At 46.2% G+C, this 22,314-nt stretch overlaps 1 protein-coding gene across 16 annotated transcripts in view; it reads right to left on the bottom strand.

Moving 5' to 3' along the window:
* Positions 1-22,314, bottom strand: part of NOD1 (nucleotide binding oligomerization domain containing 1) — a 132,681-nt gene that overhangs the window by 70,485 nt on the left and 39,882 nt on the right. For 5 of the 16 annotated variants that reach the window (XM_022584168.3, XM_089917547.1, XM_089917551.1 and 2 more), the window contains 7 exons: positions 18,812-18,906; positions 16,605-16,912; positions 15,330-15,504; positions 11,151-12,975; positions 7,091-7,174; positions 5,730-5,813; positions 4,524-4,607 (listed from right to left, as the gene is read on the bottom strand). In XM_022584168.3, coding sequence (XP_022439876.2) covers positions 4,524-4,607; positions 5,730-5,813; positions 7,091-7,174; positions 11,151-12,975; positions 15,330-15,504; positions 16,605-16,805 — 2,453 coding nt within the window. In that variant the 5' untranslated portion in view covers positions 16,806-16,912; positions 18,812-18,906. The other 11 variants (XM_022584150.3, XM_089917550.1, XM_089917548.1 and 8 more) reach the window with 7 other exon arrangements.

Below are 22,314 nucleotides of genomic sequence, written 5' to 3'. Positions count from 1 at the left end.
AAAGACACAGACTGGCTGAATGGATACAAAAACAAGACCCGTATACATGCTGTCTGCAACAGGCCCACTTCAGACCTAGGGACACAAACAGGCTGAAACTGAGGGGATGGAAGAAGGTATTCTATGCAAATGGAAATCAAAAGAAAGCTGGAGTAGCAATACTCATATCAGACAAAATAGACTTTAAAATAAAGACTATTACAAGAGACAAAGAAGGACACTATATAATAATCATGGGATCAATCCAAGAAGAAGATGTAACAACTGTAAATATATATGCATCCAACATAGGAGCACCTCAATATATAAGGCAAATACTAACAGCCATAAAGGGAGAAATCAACAGTAACACAGTAATGGTGGAGGACTTTAACGCCCCACCACTTTCATCAGTGGACAGATCATCCAGACAGAAAATCAGTAAAGAAACACAGGCCTTAAATGACACATTAGACTACATGGACTTAATTGATATTTATACAGCATTCCATCCAAAAGCAGCAGAATACACATTCTTCAAGTGCAAATGGAACATTCTCTAGGACTGACCACATGCTGGGCCACAAAGCGAGCCTTGGTAAATTTACGAAAAGTGAAATCATATCAAGCATCTTTTCCAACCACAATGCTATGAGATTAGAAATCAACTACAAGAAAAAAACTGTAAAAATCACAAACACATGGAGGCTAAACAATATGCTACTAAACAACCAGTGGATCACTGAAGAAATCAAAGAGGAAATCAAAAAATACCTAGAGACAAATGAAAATGAAAAGCACAACAATCCAAAACCTATGGAATGCAGCAAAAGCAGTTCTAAGAGGGAAGTTTATAGCTATACAATCTCACCTCAGGAAACAAGAAAAATCTCAAATAAACAACCTAACCTTACACCTAAAGCACTAGAGACAGAAGAACAAACAAAACCTAAAGTTAGTAGCAGAAAAGAAATCATAAAGATCAGCGCAGAAACAAATGAAATAGAAACAAAACAGTAGCAAAGATCAATGAAACTAAAAGCTGGTTATTTGAAAAGATAAACAAAATTGATAAATCTTTAAGCCAGACTCATCAAGAGAAAAGGGCGAGGACTCAAATCAATAAAATTAGAAATGAAAAAGGAGAAGTTACAACAAACACCACAGAAATACAAAGGATCAAAAGAGACTACTATGAGCAACTGTATGCAAATAAAATGGACAACCTGGAAGAAACGGACAAATTCTTAGAGAAAGGTACAATCTCCCAAGACCAAACAAGGAAGAAATAGAAAATATGAGTAGACCAATCGCAAGCACTGAAATTGAAACTGTGATTTTTAAAACTCCCAACAAACAAAAGGACAGGACCTGGTGGCTTCACAGAATTCTACCATTTAGAGAAGAGCTAACACCACTCCTTCTCAAACTCTTCCAAAAAATTGCAGAGGGAGGAAAACTCCCAAACTCATTCTATGAGGCCACCATCACCCTGATACCAAAACCAGACAAAATTACCACACAAAAAAGAAAATTACACTCCAATATCACTGATGAACATAGATGCAAAAATCGTCAACAAAATACTAGCAATACATTAAAAGGATCATACGCCATGATCAAGTGGGATTTATCCCAGGGATGCAAGGCTTTTTCAATATCCGCAAGTCAGTCAGTGTGAGGCACCACGTCAACAGACTGAAGAATAAAAACCATAGGATCATCTCAACAGATTCAGGAACAGCTTTTGACAAAACTCAACACCAGTTCATGATGAAAACTCTCCAGAAAGTGGGCATAGAGGGAACATACCTCAACATAATAAAGGCCATATGTGACAAACCTACATGTAACATCATGGTCAACGGTGAAAAGCTGAAAGCATTTCCTCTAAGATCAGGAACAAGACAAGGATGTCCACTCTCACCACTTTTATTCAACATAGTTTTGGAAGTCCTAGCTATGGCAATCAGAGAAGAAAAAAATAAATAAAAGGAATCCAGATTGGAGAAGAAGAAGTTAAACTGTCACTGTTTGCAGATGACATGATACTATACATAGAAAATCCTAAGGATACTTACTACCAGAAAACTACTAGAGCTCATCAATGAATTTGGTAAAGTTGCAGGTTACAAAGTTAATACACAAGAATCTGTTGCATTTCTGTACACTTACAATGAAAGATCAGAAAGAGAAATTCAAGAAACAATCCCGTTTCCCATCACATCAAAAAGAATAAAATACCAAGGAATAAACCTACCTAAGAAGACAAAAGACCTGTACTCTGAAAACTATAAGACGCTGATGAAAGAAATCGAAGATGACACAAACAGATGGAAAGATATACCACGTTCTTGGATTGGAAGGATCAATATTGTCAAAATGACTTGGGTAGCCAAGGCACTCTACAGATTCAGTGCAATCCTTATCAAATTACCAATGGCACTTTTCACAGAACTAGAACAAAAAATCTTAAAATTTGTATGGAAACACAAAAGACCCTGAATAGCCAAAGCAATCTTAAGAAAAACGGAGCTGGGGGAATTATGCTCCCTGACTTCGGACTATACTATGAAGCTACAGCCATCAAACCAGTATGGTACTGGTACAAAAACAGAAATACAGATCAACAGACCAGGATAGAAAGCCCAGAAATAAGCCCATGCACCTATGGTCAATTAATCTATGACAAAGGAGGCATGACTATACAATGGGGGAAAGACAGTCTCTTCAATAAATGGTGCTGGGAAAACTGGACAGCTACATGTAAAAGAATGAAATTAGAACATTCTTTAATCACCATCACAAAAATAAACTCAAAATGGATTAAAGACCTAAATGTAAGACCTGGTGCTATAAAACTCTTAGAGGAAAACATAGGAAGAACACTCTTTGACATAAATCACATTAATATTTTTTTCTACCCATCTCCTAGAGTAATGGAAATAAAAACAAAAATAAACAAATGGGACCTAATTAAACTCAAAAGCTTTTGCACAGCAAAGGAAACTATAAACAAAAAGACAACCCACAGAATGGGAGAAAATACTTACAAACAATGCAACTGACAAGAGATTAATCTCCAAAATCTACAAACAGCTCATGCAGCTCAATATCAAAAAAACAGACAACTCAATCAAAAAATGGGCAGAAGACCTAAATAGACATTTCTCCAAAGAAGACAAACAATAGCCACAGCAATATCATATCATGGCCAAGAGGCACATGAAAAGATGCCCAACATCACTAATTATTAGAGAAATGCAAGTCAAAACTGCAATGAGATATCACCTCACACCAGTCAGAATGGCCATCATCAAAATGACTACAAACAATAAATGATGATGAAGGTGTGGAGAAAAGGGGACCCTCCTACACTGTTGGTGGGAATGTAAACTGGTACAGCCGCTATGGAGAACAGTATGGAGGTTCCTTAAAAAATTAAAAATAGAGCTACCATATGATCCAGCAACCCCACTCCTGGGCATATATCCAGAGGAAACCATAATTCCAAAGGATACATGCACCCCAATGTTCACTGCAGCACTATTTACAATAGCCAAGACATGCAAGCAACCTAAATGTCCAAAGACGAAGAATGGATAAAAAAGATGTGGTACATATATACAATGGAATATTACTCAGCCATTAAAAAGGATGAAATAATGCCATTTGCAGCAACCTGGATGGACCTGGAGATTATCATACTGAGTGAAGTAAATCAGAGAAAGACAAATATATGATATCACATGTGGAACCTAAAAAAAAAACGATACAAATGAACTTATTTACAAAATAGAAACAGACTCACAGACTTAGAAAACAAACTTACGGGTACCAAAGGAGAAAGGTGGGGGGCAGGGAAGGGATAAATTGGGAGTGTGGGATTGACAAATACACACTACTGTGTTTAAATAGATAACTAATAAGGACCTCCTGTATAGCACAAGGACCTCTGCTAATAAGGACCTCCTGTATAGCACAAGGACCTCTGCTAATAAGGACCTCCTGTATAGCACAAGGACGTCTGCTCAATATGCTATAATAACCTAAATGGGAAAAGGATTTGAAAAAGAATAGATACATGTATAGCTGAATCACTTTGCTCTACACCTGAAAGTAACACAACATTATTAATCAACTATACTCCAATATAAAATAAAAAATTTTTAAAAGCCTCCAGAGACTATATAATCTTAAAATGAAGCACACCTGCCTGAGGAAGTTTACCACATAGGGCTAAAACTCCATTTGCTAGCTCCCTCCATTTGCTGGTGGTGATAAATACTGCCTTTTGCATGAATTAAATAAAGTCCATGCGATTAAAGTGGCAGTCAAGCCTGGGACTTCCCACAACATTTCCCACGCAGGAGCCAGTGGGGCCCAGCCACCAGGGCATCTGTGATGGAGGCTCTCTGTAGCCTCTGCCCCACAGCTTGCGCCAGCAGTCCTTTGGCTAGATGGATGTACGAAAAGACCAGCAGGCGCTCCCGTACACAGAGCAGGCTGTATACGCACACCCGTGTGCATCCGTCTCTACTCACCCAACTTCAAAGATGGATTTGCTGTTCTTCACAGCCAGGGCAAGACACTTTCCTCCTTCGCTTGTTATTTTGTTTTTTCCCAGTCTGCAGAAAGAGTCGTGCACACGTCAGCTACAGCTGTGAGGGGACTCCAGCATCAGCCACCCTCGTCCTTGGCACAGAGCCCCTCCAGCCCCTCCTAGGAGGGGTGGTCTTTCTCCTGGGACCTACAGCAGCCCTCCCTGGGCGTCCTCTCAGGGAGGGGCCCAAAGCCCTGAGGAAAGCCAGTCGTGATTCCTCTCCAGGTGGCCACAGTCTCTGCAGAGACTCAGGGACCCGAGTTCCCCCGGAGGCTCTTTAAGTGACCTCTGAGCATCACTCATTTCCATCAGCAGACCAGAAGGTTCCCACTTCAACTGCAAATGGTCAAGGGGTAGGTTACCATCACCAGGGCAGCATCGCCAGGCTCCTCCAAGGCTGGTGCTCAGACACCTTTGGCAGGACATTCCTGTGGCACAGCCAGGGATCAGGCTCTCATCTGCAATGTTATGGCCTGAAGGTTTGCCTCCCCCTACCCCTACCAGAATCCATATGTTGAAATCCTAACCCCTAAGTGATGGTGCTAGGAGGTGGAACCTTTGGGAAGTGATAAAGTCACTCATCACAGCCCTCACAAATGGGATTAGTGACTTAGGAGTGAAGTCCAAGAAAGCTCCCTTTCCCCTTTTTCCACCACCACGTGAGGACACAGTGAGAAGGCACCATCTAAGAACAAGGCATTGGGCCCTCACCAGGCACCTAACCTGCTGGCGCCTCAATCCTAAGGTTCCCCAGCCTCCAGAACGGTCAGAAATAAATCTCGTGTTTATAAGCAACCTCGTTTATGGTATTTTGTTACAGAAGCCAAAATGGACGAAGACAATGTGGGACTTCCTCAGGGGAAAACGATCTGCAGAAAGGGTGATAGTTGTGGCCTTTCTTCCCGTTAGGAGTTAATGAAATCAAAATGCCACACTCTCCCCCCACCCATGGTAGGGGGCCCTTCCAAACACCGAGCCTCACCCACCCACAGCTCGCCTTCTACACACAGGTGTCCTGATTTGACCTGATTTGGCCCTGGGGCAAGCAGAAGGCAGCTCTAGGGTGGCATTTATTCTTTGCTTGAACAATGAAGGGTGACCAGGAGAAGCTACTGAAGACCCCGCTCGCTGTGCCCACCCCACTTACTTCAGGTGCGTGAGGCCTGTGCACTCATCCAGGATTCTGGCGATGTACCTGGCTCCGACATCGGTGATTTGGTTGTTGTATAAGCTTTGAGAGAAAGCATGGCCGTGAGAATTTAGGACCCCATTTTTTAAAGTGAGTGGGGGCTGTCTGCTGATTTACAAAGTCTAGGTCAAAAGGAGAAAGGAAGGGCACGTGGAGGCCTGAGTTTGGGGCTGTGGGGTCTCAGGCTGGGTTCAAGGCCAACTCTGCACATTCCCCAGCTTTATGACCTGGGGCAAGGTACCGAGCTTCTCTGTGCCTCAGTTTCTCCATGTGTAATACAGGGGTAAGAATTACGGCTCCCTCACAGGGTTGTTATGAGGATTGTATGAGATCATCCCAAGCCCTCGCATGTAAGTGCTCGATAAATGGCAGTTGAGGGGTATTTTCAGATTAAGATCACGATTGGCATCTTAAGGGGTAAAAGTTTCTAAGCATTAGAACCAACTCAGTGTCTACCTTTTTTGTCACTTTACCACTTGACACCAATTCAACAGTAAGGCAGAAAGGAGTTGAAAGTGGTAAGGAGACAGGTTTCCAGTGTTCCACAGTCATGCAGAACTCCAGAGCCAAAAGGCAAGCTGGGATTCAGGGCTTCAGTGCTCTCATATGACAGCTGAGCAAACTGAGGATCAAGGAAGCTGACGGGCTGGCTCCAGCTCAGAGAGTCAACGGCAGCCGTGGGGCTGGCGGCGCTGTGGCCCACAGTCTCTCCTGTCAAACCCCAAAACCCCAAAGGCTCTGAGAACCCAAACTTCTTCCTAACTATTTTGGCAACCGACGTGGAGCTGTTCATGGTCTTTATCCCAACTGGTTTGAATGTTTATACCTTTTGCTGCAGAAATGTTAAAAGTATCTGAAAATGGGGTACTGCCCTAGATCCCACTGGTCATGTCACTGCTAGGTAGCACGGGCACGAATTTCTGATTCGTGTCTTGCCCCAAGGGCTCTGGATGACAGATCACGGACCCGCCATAGTGAAATCTACCACATGAACAGTATTCTCACGTCAATAAAACATATCCCCAGGAATTCTATCATTACAGCAGTCACCACCTGTAAAACTATCTGACTCTATTAGGATCCCAATTATACAAGGGGGATGAGAAGGCTGAGGCTCAGTGAGGTTTCCTGGCTTGCTCAGAGTGGGCTGCTAGCCGAGCCAAAAGCAGGACCCAGGACTCCTGGCTCCCAGTTCAGTGCTCTTCCTGGTACCCTGGGGCCATCAGTCTCAACCACCCAGTGATCCATAGGAATGGCAACCTCCTGCTGCTCTGTATTCTTACTATGTAGCTGTGGCAGTGTTCTTGAGAAATACATACCCTAAAAATGTCAGAATTTTGTATTTGGTCAGCTCTTCACATAGCACCTTCACCCCACTGTCGGTGATCTGGTTCACACTGAGTCTGAAAACAGCAAAGAAAGTTAAAAATCAGAGCGGCTGCTCACTGTGAAAGACCATGAATTCCACAAGGATGCACAAGTCTGTAGGCCCTGGAGTCTTCCCAGCTATAGATGTCCCCCCGAGAGAACTGGCCATAGCAGACAGCCACACGGCCCCTACAGACCCTGGTCTTCACGGGGCTGAGAGACCCTTGAGAACCAGTCCATTGGCAAGGCTACAGCACAGCCCTGATTCAACACAAGGGCAACAAGGGACACCTGAAGGACATGTGTGGACAGCCACCTCTGATATCCTGCATTTGCCAGTGGCCTATGTGTCAATGTGGCTCTCACTGCACAGCGGGGGGCCATGGGATTTGGAAATGTGTAGAGCTGCATTTAGTGGTCATAAGGCTGGGGGAGTGGACGCTCCACCATCTTGCAAGTGCAGCCAGAAATGTGAGGGGTCCTGCAAAAGGCAGGACAGTCCCCACAAGAACTGTCCCACCCAAAATGCCAAGAGCCTTTCCACCTGGAAATGCATGTGTGAAACCTGACTTGCCACCTGAAAAGGTCAATCGAGGGACACAGCTCCTGAGGTGTGGTTCTGTGCGGCAAGTTCAACGGCAAGGGAGAAACAGCTGGATGAGGCAGGTCAGGGAGAGTGTGAGAGGTCCACACTCTCCCACTCCTCTTTAATGCAAATGCTGCTTCAGCAGGCCAGGCTTCAAGAGGGAGAGGGAAAAGAGGGCCTCAGGATGATGGATATCTCCTGGACAGGGCCCAGCGTGTACGGGGATTGGTCTTTGAAAGCCCTATACTAGCAGGATATTTTGATTTGGCTAAAATGCAAAACAATTTTTTTTTTTTTACTACCAAGTGCTCTCTATAAACAGACTACCCTGATCTTCTCAATTCTCCACCCCTTTATTTAGGTGAGTCTGAGGGACAGAGTAAGGCTCAGAGATGGAGGAGCGTGAGGGATGAGCGAGGGTCAGGGGTGGGTGAAGGAACAGACCAGAGCTCAGCAATCTTTTTCTGTAAAGGGTCAGATAACAAATTTTTAAGCTCTGCAGGCCATCTGGTCTCTATTGCAACCACTCAGCTCTGCAGAGTGAAGCAGCCAATATATAAATAAGTGAGTGTGACTGTATTCTAATAAAACTTTATCTATAAACACAAGCCATGGGCCAAACTGGGCCACTTATTACACACTGTCCTCTGTGATAAGTAAAAGGCTGAAGAGGTAAAAGCTTGATTTTTAGGCCAATCAAAATGATCACGTCAGACACTCTGAACCCCTCCACTCACGGTACCCACCTTGGTGCTGGGGCACAGTGTGTACATACACTGCATGACTATCCCAGGGTGGCAGAGCCAACTAGTCACTCCCAGTATCTGTGCTTACTTAGAAAGAGAATCCCTCGTTTTTCAGCTGGGCACATGTGCTTAGGTTCTGCCCAGTGAGATCTAAGCAGAAGTCTCATTAGCAATAGCGGAGAAGTCTTCTTAAAAGAATGGGGTGTGTCCTAAACTTTAACTCAAAGATACATGTGCCCTTATGTTCACAGCAGCACTAGTCACAATAGTCAAGACATGGAAACAACATAAAAGTCCATCAACACATGAACAGATAAAGATGTGGTACATATATACAATGGAATACTACTCAGCCATAAAAAATGAAATAATGCCATTTGCAGCAACATGGATGGACCTAGAGATTATCGTACTAAGTGAAGGAAGTCAGACAGAGAAAGACAAATACCATATGATATCACTTCCATGCAGAATCTAAAAAAAACATACAAATGAACTTATTTACAAAAGAGAAACAGATTCACAGACTTCACAAACGAACTTACAGTTACCAAAGGGGAAAGGTGCGGGGGAGGGATGAATTGGGAGTTTGGGATTGACATATATACACTACCATATTTAAAACAGATAACCAACAAAGACCTACTGTATAGCACAAGGAACTCTGCTCAATATGCTGTAATAACCTAAATGGAAAAAGAATTTGAAAAAAACAGACACATGTATATGTATCACTGAATCACTTTGCTGTACACCTGAAACTAACAACATTGTTAACTATACTCCAATATAAAAAAAAAAATGTGGTACACATATACAATGGAATACTACTCAGCCATGGAAAAGAATGAAATAATGCCATTTGCACCAATGTGGCTGGACCTAGAGATTATCATACTAAGTGAGGTAAGAAAGAGAAACTCAAATACCATATGACATCACTTATATGTGGAATCTAAAATATGACAGAAATGAACTTCTCTACGAAACAGAAACAGACTCACAGACATAGAGAACAGACTTGTGGCTGCCAAGGGTGGGGAAGGTAGGGATGGACTGGGAGTTTGGGATTAGCAGATGCAAACTATTATATACAGAATGGATGAACAACAAGGTCCCACTGTACAGCACAGGGAACTATATTCAATATCTTGTGATAAACCATAACGGAAAAGAATACGAAAAAGAATATACATGTATGTACAACTGAATCACTTTGCTGCACAGCAGAAATTAACACAACACTGTAAATCAACTGTACCGCAATAAAATTAATTTTAAAAAAAAAGAATGGGGTGTGTCCTTTGCCCTTCCTTCTTCCTGGTGACTAGAATATCAACTGAATGGCTGGAGCGTGAGCAGGCATTTTGGGCCAAGATATAGTAGTCAAGTACTGAGGACAGCAGAGCAGTAAGCAGGAGAGAGCCTGGGCCCTTGATGGTCATTGAGACCTCACAGCAGCCCGGAACTGCCCTCCTTTAGATTTTTGCATGAGAGACAAATAAGTCTGTAACTTATCTAAGCCACCAGTATTGTGAGTTTTCTCTAACAGCCAAAACTAATCCTCACTGATGCCCTCAGGGAGCTCAAAATGCTTCCTTAGGGTTGCCCATTTCTTCCTGCCTTCTCTTCTGCTGGTTTGGAGGCAAACCTGGGGACCACCATACTGGTGCAGAGTTTCCATCTTATGAAATGGTCACAGGGAGGCACTGAGTGTGAGGTTGCCTGAGGCTACAAACAGAGTCGCTGGCTGAGAGCTCAGAGAATAGATTCCAGGCTTTCCAATGCCCAGGCCGGGGCAGGTTTGGGCTCCCTACATCCCACCCATCCCCCCACAGTGTATGCTCTGGCGCTTGTGTAACAGGTACCTGGAATCGGTTCCAAATCCCATCTGCTCTTCAGAAATGCATGAGCCAAGTAGTGGAGAACTGAAACCCCCCTAGAGATTTACAAGGTGTATTCAATACAGAAAATGCTAATAGAAGAAAGGAGACTGGTTTTTCTTTCCTCTAAACCATCAGACAGGAAACGAATCAAGAGTCAGCATTCTTTACTGAGATCCCCTGGCAGCTCAGGGCTGCCCGCTTTTTTCGTGGAAGTTAACTAATGCTAATAAGCACAAAGTCTGCTGCTTCTGCCATCATAAAGCTTTCACGTGCCAGAAACATTTCACGGGCTATCTCTGAGCCTCACATGAATCTCAAAAGGTTCTTTACGATTCTGGCTCCACCTATGGCCCACCTGTGTGACCTTGAGCCACTTAACTTCTCTGTGCCTCTGCTTCCTCGTTTGCCAAAATGGAGATGATAACAGTACCTACCTGATAGTGTTGTTAAAAGGATTAAACCAGGTAATATTTTTAACGCACTTCACCCATTCTCAATAAATGCTGATTGTTAATTACTGTAATTGTTAGGATATGAGAATCTCTTTTCCAGATGAGGACGCTGAAGCTCAAAGAGGTTAAGCAACTTTTGCTCAAGGACACCCAGCTGGGGCCCATCCAGGTCCACCCGACTTCGAAGCTTTGCTCGTTACCCCAGAGAAGCTCTGGATGTTCCCAGACCCCCGGCCACGAGTTCCAGGATAATCCAGGAGATCCCGCTCCACAGTGCCAGTCCTGGTGTCCCCTGAGCCCTGGTGGCCCCGCCGGCTGCTCCCGGAACCTGGAGGTCTCACCTGATGACGGTGAGGCGGCTGAAGCAGGGCTGCAGTTCCCGCACACCATAGTCATTGAGATTGTTGTTGTCCAGGTCGAGCGCAAGGCGCTTGCGGAAGTGGTGCAGGACGAAGGAGAGGGCGCTGCAGTCAGCCGAGCAGACGTTGCAGAAGGTCAGCTTGATGTAGTTGGCGCAGATGCCCCTGGCCGCCAGCTGCCCCACCTTCTCGCTCTGCGTCTCATAGATGCAGCGCAACATCCAGATGAAGGTGGGCATGGCCTGCACCTGGCTGAATCCCCCAGACCGAACTCGGGGCAGGTGCTTCAGGTGGGAGCGCAGGCTGGCGAACAGGTAAGCCCACAGGGCCCTGCGCTTTCTCCGCAGGGTGGCGGCAGGCACCAGGTGTCGCAGGAGTTTCTGTTTGTCTTTGGATAGCAGCCCGCACAGGAAGAGGTTGGTGAAATGAAAGTGATCCTTGTTCTTAAAGGGGTCTTCCCCGGCCAGGCCACGGCCCCTCAGGCACTGGATGGGTAGGAAGCGGGGACAGCAGGACGCAGCTGCTGCCTCCCCGTGAGGAGCCCACTCCTGGAAGAAGCAGAGCAGCTCCCGAGTGCTCACCTTGTCGTCCACCACCAGAAAAAAGGCAGCAAAGAAGGCCTGGAGGGTGAGGTGGAAGAACTCATAGGACTGCTGGTCCCCTCCGAGGCCCAGCTCCGGCACGGCCCGCAGGAAACCCAGCTGCAGGTCCCCCTCCTGCACCTCGGACGCCTGCACCTCCTCCTGGCTGAAGACGAAGAAGCTCTTCTCCATGCCCCGGTGAGCCACCTGGCCCAGCGAGTGCAGGGTGCCCCGGCCGGCGCGGAAGGTCTCCGTCTGGCTCCGCGTGTTCTGCTGCACCAGGCTGGTGGGCTGCGTCCTGTTCAGGTGGACCTCGGTGACCAGCAGGAAGACGTCGGTCAGCGTCACCGTGCGGTCGGGCAGCTGCAGGAAGCCGTCGAAGGTGTCGTAGAAGTGCTGGAAGCACCGGAAGATGATCCAGCAGAAGAGGGGCACAGCGCACAGGCTGAAGAGGTTGGCGTTGGCTTCCAGCTGATCCAGCAGGCGCTGGCGCACGGCACGCTCGGGGAACATCCTCCCAGCGTAGGCGCGCAGGTGGCTGGGGGAGAAGCCGCGCAGGAGCACCTTCTTCCAGAGGAGATGCCGCGGGATCTCGACGCCCGTGCGGGCCGTGAGCAGCTTGTGCGCCCCCTTGAGCAGCTTCCCGCTGAGCAGGTTGGCCAGCAGGACCAGGGGGTGGGCGGGCTCCCAGGGGGAGGAGGTGTCGGGCTCGCCGCTCAGGTCGAAGTCCGAGTGAAGCTCGTCCAGGCCGTCGAAGGTGAAGAGGGCCGTGTGCGGGAAGCGCAGCAGGAAGGCGAACACCTCCTCGGGGTCCTGCTCCGGGTAGCAGTAGTGCTTGAAGAGCAGGTCCTGCAGGCACAGCGAGGCGCTCTCCTTGAAGCAGCTGAAGGTGCGGCAGCGGAAGTGGAAGAAGAACCTGAGCTCAGCGTCCAGCTGGCCCGCGGCCCAGAGGCTCTGCAGCCGCTGCAGCAGCATGGACTTGCCCACGCCCGCGTCGCCGAAGATGAAGATGGTCTCGCCCTGCTCGTTGAGGACGCCCGTGGAGGGGTCCAGGAGGCAGGCCAGGCTGCCCAGGCTGCCCAGGCTCTCGTTGCCGAAGTCGACCAGCTCCACGACAGTGTCCGTGTACATCTCCTCCAGCAGCAGCTCCTCCTTCTGGGCATAGCACAGGACGAACTTGGAGTCGCGGCCCAGTTGCTGTCGCAGCTTCTGGCTGTATCTGCTCACTGCAGGGAGAGTGGCGCCAGGTGAGAGGTGGAAGTAGGTGGGGAGAGAGAGACACAGGAGGAAAGTGCATCAAATAGGGAGGTCTCAGGCGGAGGAGCAAGCACACAGGAAAACGAACCCGCAGCCTGGACGGTCAGGCTAAGTGCGAGCACTCCTCAAGTACAAAGAGCCGGCGCTCCAGAATCTGCGGGCCCTTGGGCCTCCACCCCTCTGTCTGACCTCAGATTCGGCCAGCCAGCGGGGACAGAATTCAACTGGAATCAGTGTCAGAGACAGGCTCCCTACTCCTCTGCGCAAGTTGTCCCTGAACTCCAGCTAAAAACCGAAGCCCCCTCAAATGTGACGGCCAGGCCACGTGGCCCTGCTGCCCCAGCCCAACCCCAGGGTCCTGCTCAAACAGCGCAAGCCAGTCCCCACTGAAACTTGTATCGTTGAGGAAGAAATTGCCCTAACCTTTCTTGTGCTTATGACACTGTTCTTAAAACAACAAATAGTCTCATAAAACCTAATGCCGAAACTTCTTGCGATAAGATACAACAGTTGACGTTGATATGGACTAAAAAGGGGCTGTGCTTCACCATAACTGAGTGAGCAAACTAAAGTGAAAACCGGCCTTCTTACACTACACAGGGCACAGAGGCCCTGGTTCCAAAGCTGAGGCCTGGGGATCACTGATGCTCAGCACGTGCCGCAGGGGGAGCCCTGGGCTTGCCCACGGGGAAGTACATGGGTTAATATGCTGACATGGGGTAACATGCTGACGTACGTGCCACGCTCTCAGCAGAAACGAGCTATAAAACGAGCTTACTCCAGACAAAAAAAAAGGGTGTTCCAAAATTCCTTTAAATAGTTTTTGGGTCTTAATGATAATTCAATTAACAAAAATTGGACACACTTGCACATTTCCAGATTCATCTACAATCCTTTCCCATCAACTTAGTCCCACTTGGTTGTCAGCTTAAAATTTGTGAAGTGAGTTCTATTTTTTAGTTTTGGTAATGCAAAATTTACAGACTATAAATTCACCTATTTTACAGCAGGTATTGTTGTCAATGATTTTTAGTAAATTTACAGAGTTAACGCAAACATCACTAAAATCGAGGGGTACACTCTCTGTCATAAGTGCATTTGCAGACAATCTCTGCCCCACCCCTGGCCCTAGGAAACTGCTGACCTGCTCTCCGTTTCTATAAATTTGCCTTTTCTGGACATTGATATCAATGGATTCATACAATATGTCGTCTTTCACATCTGGCTTCTTGTAGAGTGAATTATACTTTCAAAGCTGTTACAGGAGCTGGGTAAAGGAGCCAGTGGAGAAGTCTTCTGCAAGAACTCTTCATCACAGGAATATTTTCCTTTTATCTTGGGGAAGGTAACAAAGTGAGGTGGGCAGGGGCAGTAGTAACAGTAAGAAGCTAGCAGTGGCCGGCTGGTAACTGCAGAAGCAAGAGCTTGTCCCTGACACTCTGTCTCTTGGTCTGGCTTCCCCTAAACACACACCTGACACTCTGGGACACTGTCCTTTGTTTCTGTTTTCAAGGTCAAACTGGATTCTTTAAAACTCAGAGTTTGGAAGCTCAGTGCTGGTATGTTACCAACAACTGTCAGGATGTGGAGAGACCACAGGCACGGAAAGATGATTCCCTGGTCCCCAGACCAGACTGTGTCCCAGTGTTGTGCTCTCTCAGCACCTTGAACTGCTGTTGTCCTTATCACCACTTGCAACTACACATTTGTGTCATCATTTACTGCCAGTCTCCTGCATTAACCTCTGAGGTCCCTGAGGGCAGGAACCATAGCTGGGTCTGCTCCCTATTGTGCCTCTGGCATCCAGCACGCCCCGCCCTGGTACTTGCTGAGTGCATCACAAACACCTGTTGAACTAATCATTCAACTAAAAGGGGCCCACGCTGCTTTGGAAATAAGGACTGGCAGTCAGGGGTGATGGAAGAATTCTTTGCCTGGAATCAAATTTGGAAAGATCTTCAAGAAGGAAAGAAATGCAAACTTGAATTTGTACAACCACTAAAATGTCTAGATAGGTCAGAAAAGGAAGTCAGAAAGAGGCCAGAACAGAGGTCATTCCTACACTTCCATGGCTCCCTACATAAATCAGACCAGCTATCTGTGGTCAGTTCAATCACAGTTCCCTTGGCTGCACTAGGGTGACAGGGACCAGCTCTCCTTTCTAAAAGGAACACAGCAGCCGAGCCTGCTGCCTGAGGTGGAAGGCAGGGCTGGTCAAGGTGGACCCCGCCTTTATCCCCTGCTGGACCCACACAGACAGCATTTCCAAGCCCCGGGGGCCTTGCTTGCTTGGTGGCTGCAGTCTCCCGGGGCTGACTCATACCTGGATCGGTGTTGACAACAGCTTTGCTCTGAATGAGCTGGGAAGGGGAGAAGCTGATCTCCGACAGCCAAGGCCTGAGGTCCACGTAAGCGTCTGTGAGTCGCTGTAGCACATAGAGGAAGAACTCGGACACCTCCTCGCCCTTGCTCTGCACCAGGTCCAGAATTCTGCGGACCTAGTGCGGCACAAGCAGTAAGGTGTGAGCCGGCACTAGGGGTGTCTGCGCCCTGGAGAGGTTCCCATGTGGGGCTCTGAGCTCTTACTACAGCCTCGAGCTTGACCGTCCACCCAGCTGGTATGAGATGCTACACGCCAAATGCCCAGGATCTGTAAAATGGACCAACCGCCTGAGCAAGAAACAAACCGCACAGCTCTAGGAAACCAGAGGCTTCCAGGAGCCTAAAAATAGAAAGGTCAGACTCACAGCTAGAGCCGAGCGCCCCCCTGGAATTTCCCTTTCCCTCCTTTTCTCCTTTTCCCTCTTAAGCTAACACTTTTGCTCTCTGGGAATGAGTGCTGAGGGGGAGAAAGTCACCCGTTAGGCATAATGAGATGGGTGCTGGGCCACACAGCCAGGGGACAGCAGGCCCCCGTGTAAGGTGTACCTTACAAAAGCTTTTTGTCTTATTAAAACTTCAGGGAAAAAAAACCACAACAGCATCCTACTGTGCTTTTCCCAGAAACCCTTCTGGTCTCTTCTGAGCCCAACAGGGTCGTGTTACAAATGAGTCCTGTCACTCCCTCCCCAAGAAGGAGGTTTTCCTCTTGCCATTCTGTTTTTCAGAAGATGACACAAAGCTAAAGTGAAACTAAGGGCTGTGAAGACTTCCCACAGTGGAGTGTGGAAGATTCTTTACCACGGACCCAGGCTGGGATGCAGCCATTCCTCAACCAGAGGAATTCTCAGAGCCGTTCCCAGCAGTGAGCAGCTCTCTCCAGAGTTGAAGGGCACGGACTGGGCAGCACTGCTAGTGTTTCCTGCTCGTTTTCCTTTTAAAGAATTCACTCATTTAAAGTGAACTGGAAAACAAGTTGTTTGAGAACCAATACGCACAGCAAGGAGAATGGAGAGGTCAGAAGAGTTTGCTGTGTTTCAGGAACACAGAAGTGACATACGTAACTGTGGAATGAGCTGGTAACTCAAGCCTTTCTGTGCGGTAGATAAGCCCCGACAGGAAATTCCACCCAATGTACTGCACTCCCAAAGCTCTTCGCCCAGGTCAATGGGGAGAAGCCCCGTCTGGCCACCAAGGCTGGCATCCCTGTCACCGGCACCTTGTCGGGCTGCGTGGGGCAGGCACACACGATCTCCACGTCTTCGGCGGAGAAGTACTCATTCTGCAACAAGTTGTCCAGCAGACACTGAGTGTTGCGGACGTGAGTGACCAGATGCTCCCGGTTGACCTTCAACAATTTGATGTAGGAGTGCGACTCTGACCGGATTATTTCCATCTCACTGCGGCCCTGCTTTTCCATGGTTACAGGAGCAAGTGGCTGCTTTTCCCAAATTCATTTTTGGCCGCATGTGCCTTCCTGGCAGAAGGGCAATCAGGATCCACGGCCACAGCCTCTCAGTGCAAACCCTGAAGAGACAGAGGAAGTCACCAACAAAACCAAAGCCATGGGAAAGATCCCTCCCCCTTTCTCCGGTCCTGGAATTTCTCTAGAACAGGAAGGAGTCATGCTTACGATATTTGATCTGAGACGCAATAAAGTAAAAATCATAATTTAATTGCTCCTGCTTGTGGGTTACACCACTAGGGTAGATGACCAGAGGTAGACAATACTATTGTTTAACAAAACTTCTTAATTATTATTATTTTTTTAGTGTGCCTCAGTCCTAGATTGGGATAGGGGTGCAAAGGTATATTTTCCAATTAGGTAACTGGAATTGGAAGTTTCCACATGCCCTATGAGGGGATAGCACCCAGAATTGGGAGCAGAGGAGCTATGAGGTTGGTGGGAGAGAGGGTCTGAGCACAAAACGGCCTGAGGAGAGAGCAAGCCGGCATGAAGTCTCCTGTGACAGTCAGAGCCCAGGAACCTGGGAACAGCGATGTGTCAGTCATTACTGCCTGTGCTGGGCTGTGCTGTAGCTCTCCCCACACCCCTGCCCCAGCTCTCCTTATATCTCCAGCCAAGTTGGCTACATACAAGCACCTTAGGGAAGGAAGGAGCAGCAATGGCCATTATGGAGTGAAGCAGGACAGAAGGAAGGTGAGAGGGAGAGGTGACAATTGCAAGGAATGGATGACCAGGAGACAACGTCTCCCTGGAAATCCCTGAAAACCTCATGCATGTGCTGAACTTCCTGCCTCGGTAGGGACAGGGGCCCAAGCTCTTTTATTTGGGTATTAAAAAAATACCTTGAGTTTATCTGCACTACCCCAGAACTGCACTGATTTCTTTCTTTTAGAGTAAGATCTCTCAGCCACTTAATTCTCCAGTCATCCTGTGGATATAAATGGATCACACGCTTGGAAGTAGAAAGGCCTTGAACTGGCCACTTAGCCCTTTGTCTAAAATGCACACACTCTGGAGAGAGAGAGTTTTAAATGTTTTTTATAGAACTCAAAAAAAAATTCATAGACCTCTAAACATGTATGTTTCATGAGCCCACATATGTTAACATTCAGGCCTAGTGGTTCTCACATTTTTTCCACAAAGTCACATACTAGTCTCTGATCTTTGACACACCTGCATTTTTTCTTCTTTTACCTATCAAGTTGCCAAATGCAAGCCTTATACAGATTCTCAGTGGGACCCCACACAGTAACCTTCCTTTCATAACCTGACTGACTGAGCAAAAGACAGTACATTCTAACATTCTAAACAACAGAAAGGGACTTCCCTGGTGGCACGGTGGTTAAGAATCCGCCTGCCAATGCAGGGGACATGGGTTTGAGTCCTGGTCCGGGAAGATCCCACATGCCGCGGAGCAACTAAGCCCATGCACCACAACTACTGAGCCCGTGCTCTAGAGCCTGCAAGCCACAACTACTGAGCCCATGCACCACAACTACTAAAGCCTACGTGCTCCAGGGCCCACATGCCACAACTACTGAGCCCGTGTGCCACAACTACTGAAGCCCGAACGCCTAGAGTCCGTGCTCCACAACAGGAAAAACCACCGTAACGAGAAGTCCGCGCACCACAACGAATAGTAGCCCCCGCTCGCCACAACTAGAGAAAAGCCTGCGTGCAGCAACGAAGACCCAAAGCAGCCAAAAATAAATAAATTAAAAAAAATAAACAACACAAAGGCAAGAGATTCTTACCAAATGGAATTTAAAGGGATGAAAATGAGTGATTAGCTACTATTGCACTAAAAGTATGCTGATTGATTTGACTCTAATTCAGCTTTTTCTATTGTCGTCAATTCTATGACCCACTTAAGGATCCATAACTTTAGAAAATTAGTTCCCTTAAGGGATACCAGTTGATAATGTTAAATGTATATTTAAATTACTGGTTAATAATACCTTTTTAAGTTTTTGTCATGTGTTCTTTGAAGAAAGTGAGAATATTTTAAAACATTCTCTCCTTAAATCTTCAATTTCCAATTTCTTTCTGGAATCTGAAAAGTCAAAAAGAAAAATAAGAGAGAAAGGTTTCTTTGAAAACACTCTTAGGGCTTCCCTGGTGGCACAGTGGTTAAGAATCTGCCTGCCAATGCAGGGGACACGGGTTCGAGCCCTGGTCCAGGAAGATCCCACATGCCGCGGAGCAACTAAGCCTGTGTGCCACAACTACTGAGCCTGCGAGGCACAACTACTGAAGCCCGCATGCCTAGAGCCCGTGCTCCGCAACAAGAGAAGCCAACGCAATGAGAAGCCCGCGCGCCGCAACAAAGAGTAGCCCCCGCTCGCGGCAACTAGAGAAAGCCCACGCACAGCAACGAAGACCCAACACAGCCAAAAATAAATAAATAAATAAATTTATATTTTAAAAAAACACTTGTGCTGAATGGTGAGCAAATAAATGAATGAATGAAATTGGAGAAAGAATAATTTTTTAAATCCACAACTGTAGGATCTCAGAGTACTCTCTTTATCTTCTTCCTTTGGGACAGTGTTTTCCAAATCTCAGTCATTCAGGCACCATAGTCACTTTTCTTGGCCATAACTGAGTCCCATAAGCAAAGTTATTTGCTTAACTTTTTGCTTTAAATTGACTTGACTTTACAACTCAGACTAATTTTAAAGGAAAATTTATATTACCATTGTAAACAAAAAAATCATTTGCAATAAATAGAAAGTAATACAAAAATAAATTCGCTAGAAATAAAACCATGCTATTGTACTCCAGCTCAACAGTGTTGAAAGGTTCTTGGTCTGAGGCCTGTTTTTTCTTAGAAGCATTTGAGAGGTATTAAAGACATAGTAGCACAAGATTGAGACTTTCTCTTTGAGATCATGGTAAATCTGAGAGAGCTGGAAAGGGAATTGCCTTCCCCCCTTGGTGATTCAGGGTTTTTTCATCCTATGGCTCCATTCTTACCAAGGCTTGGAAAGGGTGTTACACAATGCCCTTCACTCCTCCACTCCCAATCCTCATCCATCCTCACTGTGGGTCCCATTTCACTCCTGGCTTCTGCCTCTTCCAAGCCTGTGATTCCCACAAAACCAGTGACGTGTCTTCCCAGCCCTTCCCCGTAGTATCACCCACAGACATCACTACCTCTTACCATCAACGGCAGAAACTTAAGGAAAATCCCCTTATTTATGGCCACCTAACCAAAGCAATGAATTACATGTCAGCCAGTTGGCAAGGAGGCTGTTGTTTTGCAACATCCAGAGCTCTGGTTTGAGATTTAATCAGATTTGCAGAGTTTGCTCAATTCAGCAGGAACTTAACAAGGCATGGATGATGGGAAAGGAAACAAAGAAAGCTGATCCTGCCCCGGTAAACAGAATCCAAGGGCAAACCAAATCAACATCATGGAACACTGCAGAGAAATTCAGTTCATGGGCATCTGGTTCCCAGAAATATGGACGCCAGAAATGACTCTGAATTGGCTTTTCAGATTAGTTTCTCAGAAAGTCAGTGAGATGGGGGTTAAAGAAGTAAGGTCACTGATAATTCTGTAAACTCAGGAAGAAAATAAGTATAGGACCTAGTGGTTTAGAATGAAGGGAAATTCCTTTCAGTGATTAGATTCAATTTTGCATGCTTGAAAATATCAGAAAATAAGATACAAAAATGCTATTGATCGCACGGTGAGACAGGAACTTTCATACCAGAAAACTTCCAGAAAGCCATTTGACGTATTTATCAAGAGCCTGTGAAAAGTTTCGATTTAGTAACTTCTCATTCTAGAACTCTGCCTTCTGAAAAGGTTCAGAGGTTCAGATAATTTTTTTTTTTTTTTTAAACAAGGGGCTTCCACTGCCAGCTCTGATAAGGTAGCTTGTTGTTCCCACAGAGGGCCACTACAGGTGGGTGGATCAGCAGGTTGGGGTGCATTCATACAGTAGAGTGCTATTCAAAAGTAAATGTGAGGGACTTCCTGGTGGCACAGTGGTTAAGAATCCACCTGCCAATGCAGGGGACACGGGTTCAAGCCCTGATCCGGGAAGATCCCACATGCCGCAGAGCAACTAAGGCCATGCACCACAACTACTGAGCCTGTGCTCTAGAGCCTGCGAGCCACAACTACTGAGCCCACGTGCCACAACTACTGAAGCCCGTGTGCCTAGAGCCCGTGCTCCACAACAAGAGAAGCCACTGCAATGAGAAGCCCGCGCACCGCAAGGAGGAGTAGCCCCCGCTCGCCGCAACTAGAGAAAGCCCGCACACAGCAACGAAGACCCAACGCAGCCAAAAATAATTTAAAAATAAATTTTAAAATAAATATGAAATACTAATATGACATGAATGAGTATCAAAGATGTTATGCTGAGAGAAAGAAGACTCAAAAAATCATGTAGTATATGATTCCATTCATAGGATTCTAGAAATCTGATCTAGATCAGAGCAGTGGTTTCCTGGGTAGGGGGATAGGAGCAAAGGAGAAATTGACTGCATATTGCTGGGGTGGTAGAAACGTTATCTTGCAGTGTCATATATATATATATATAAATACATGTGTATATATATTATACATACATATATATGTCACATGTGAATATATGTATCACTATGCATAAATATGTGTATATATGCATATCACATGTGTATGTGTGGTATATGCATATATAACATATGTGTATGTATGTATATTATGCATACACACATACACATATATATACATATGATTTGTCAAAAGTCATCAACTTGTACACAGAAAATCTCTGAATGTTACTGTACGGAAAAAAAAACTTCACTGAAGTATTACGTAAAGGCAGAATACATTTCCAGGTAAACAAAAACTGAGAGACATTGTGGCCAGCATAGCTGCACTAAAATAAGTACTAAAGATTCTTTTAGGTAGAAGAAAAATGATCCCAAACTAAAACAAAATGAGAGCAACAGAAAGTTTTAATATGTGGGTAAATATAAATGTATATTGACTGAACCAAACATTATTATCTTGTGGGGTCTAAAATATATGTAGAATTAACATTTATACAAGGGAGACTGTGCAAGATGGCAGACTAGAAAGGCCCTGAGCTCACCTCCTCCTATGGAACACCAAAATCACAACTATTTGCAGAATGACCATTGATAAAAATGACTGGAACCTGCCAGAAAATTTCTTATACAACTAAAGATATAAAAAAGGAAGCACACAGAGGCAGGTAGGAGGGGCAGAGCTGCCATATAGTCAAGTCCCATATCCCTGGCTGGGCAATCCACAAACAGCAGAATAATTATGACCACACAGGTTCTCCCAAAGGAGTGAAAGGTCCGAGCCGCATGTCAGGCTCCCAGCCCAGGGGTCCTGCACCAGGAAGATGAGCCCCCAGAACATCTGGCTTTGAAGTTCAGTGGGGTTACTTCTGAGAGTCCAAGAGGGCTGGGGGGAAATAGAGACTTCACACTG

This window comes from Delphinapterus leucas, chromosome 9 (genome assembly GCF_059928025.1).
Source record: "Delphinapterus leucas isolate spDelLeu-1000000601 "Yukka" chromosome 9, BTC_Dleu_Yukka2, whole genome shotgun sequence".
Taxonomy (NCBI): domain Eukaryota; kingdom Metazoa; phylum Chordata; class Mammalia; order Artiodactyla; family Monodontidae; genus Delphinapterus; species Delphinapterus leucas.
This window is presented reverse-complemented; position numbering and strand designations above follow the sequence as displayed.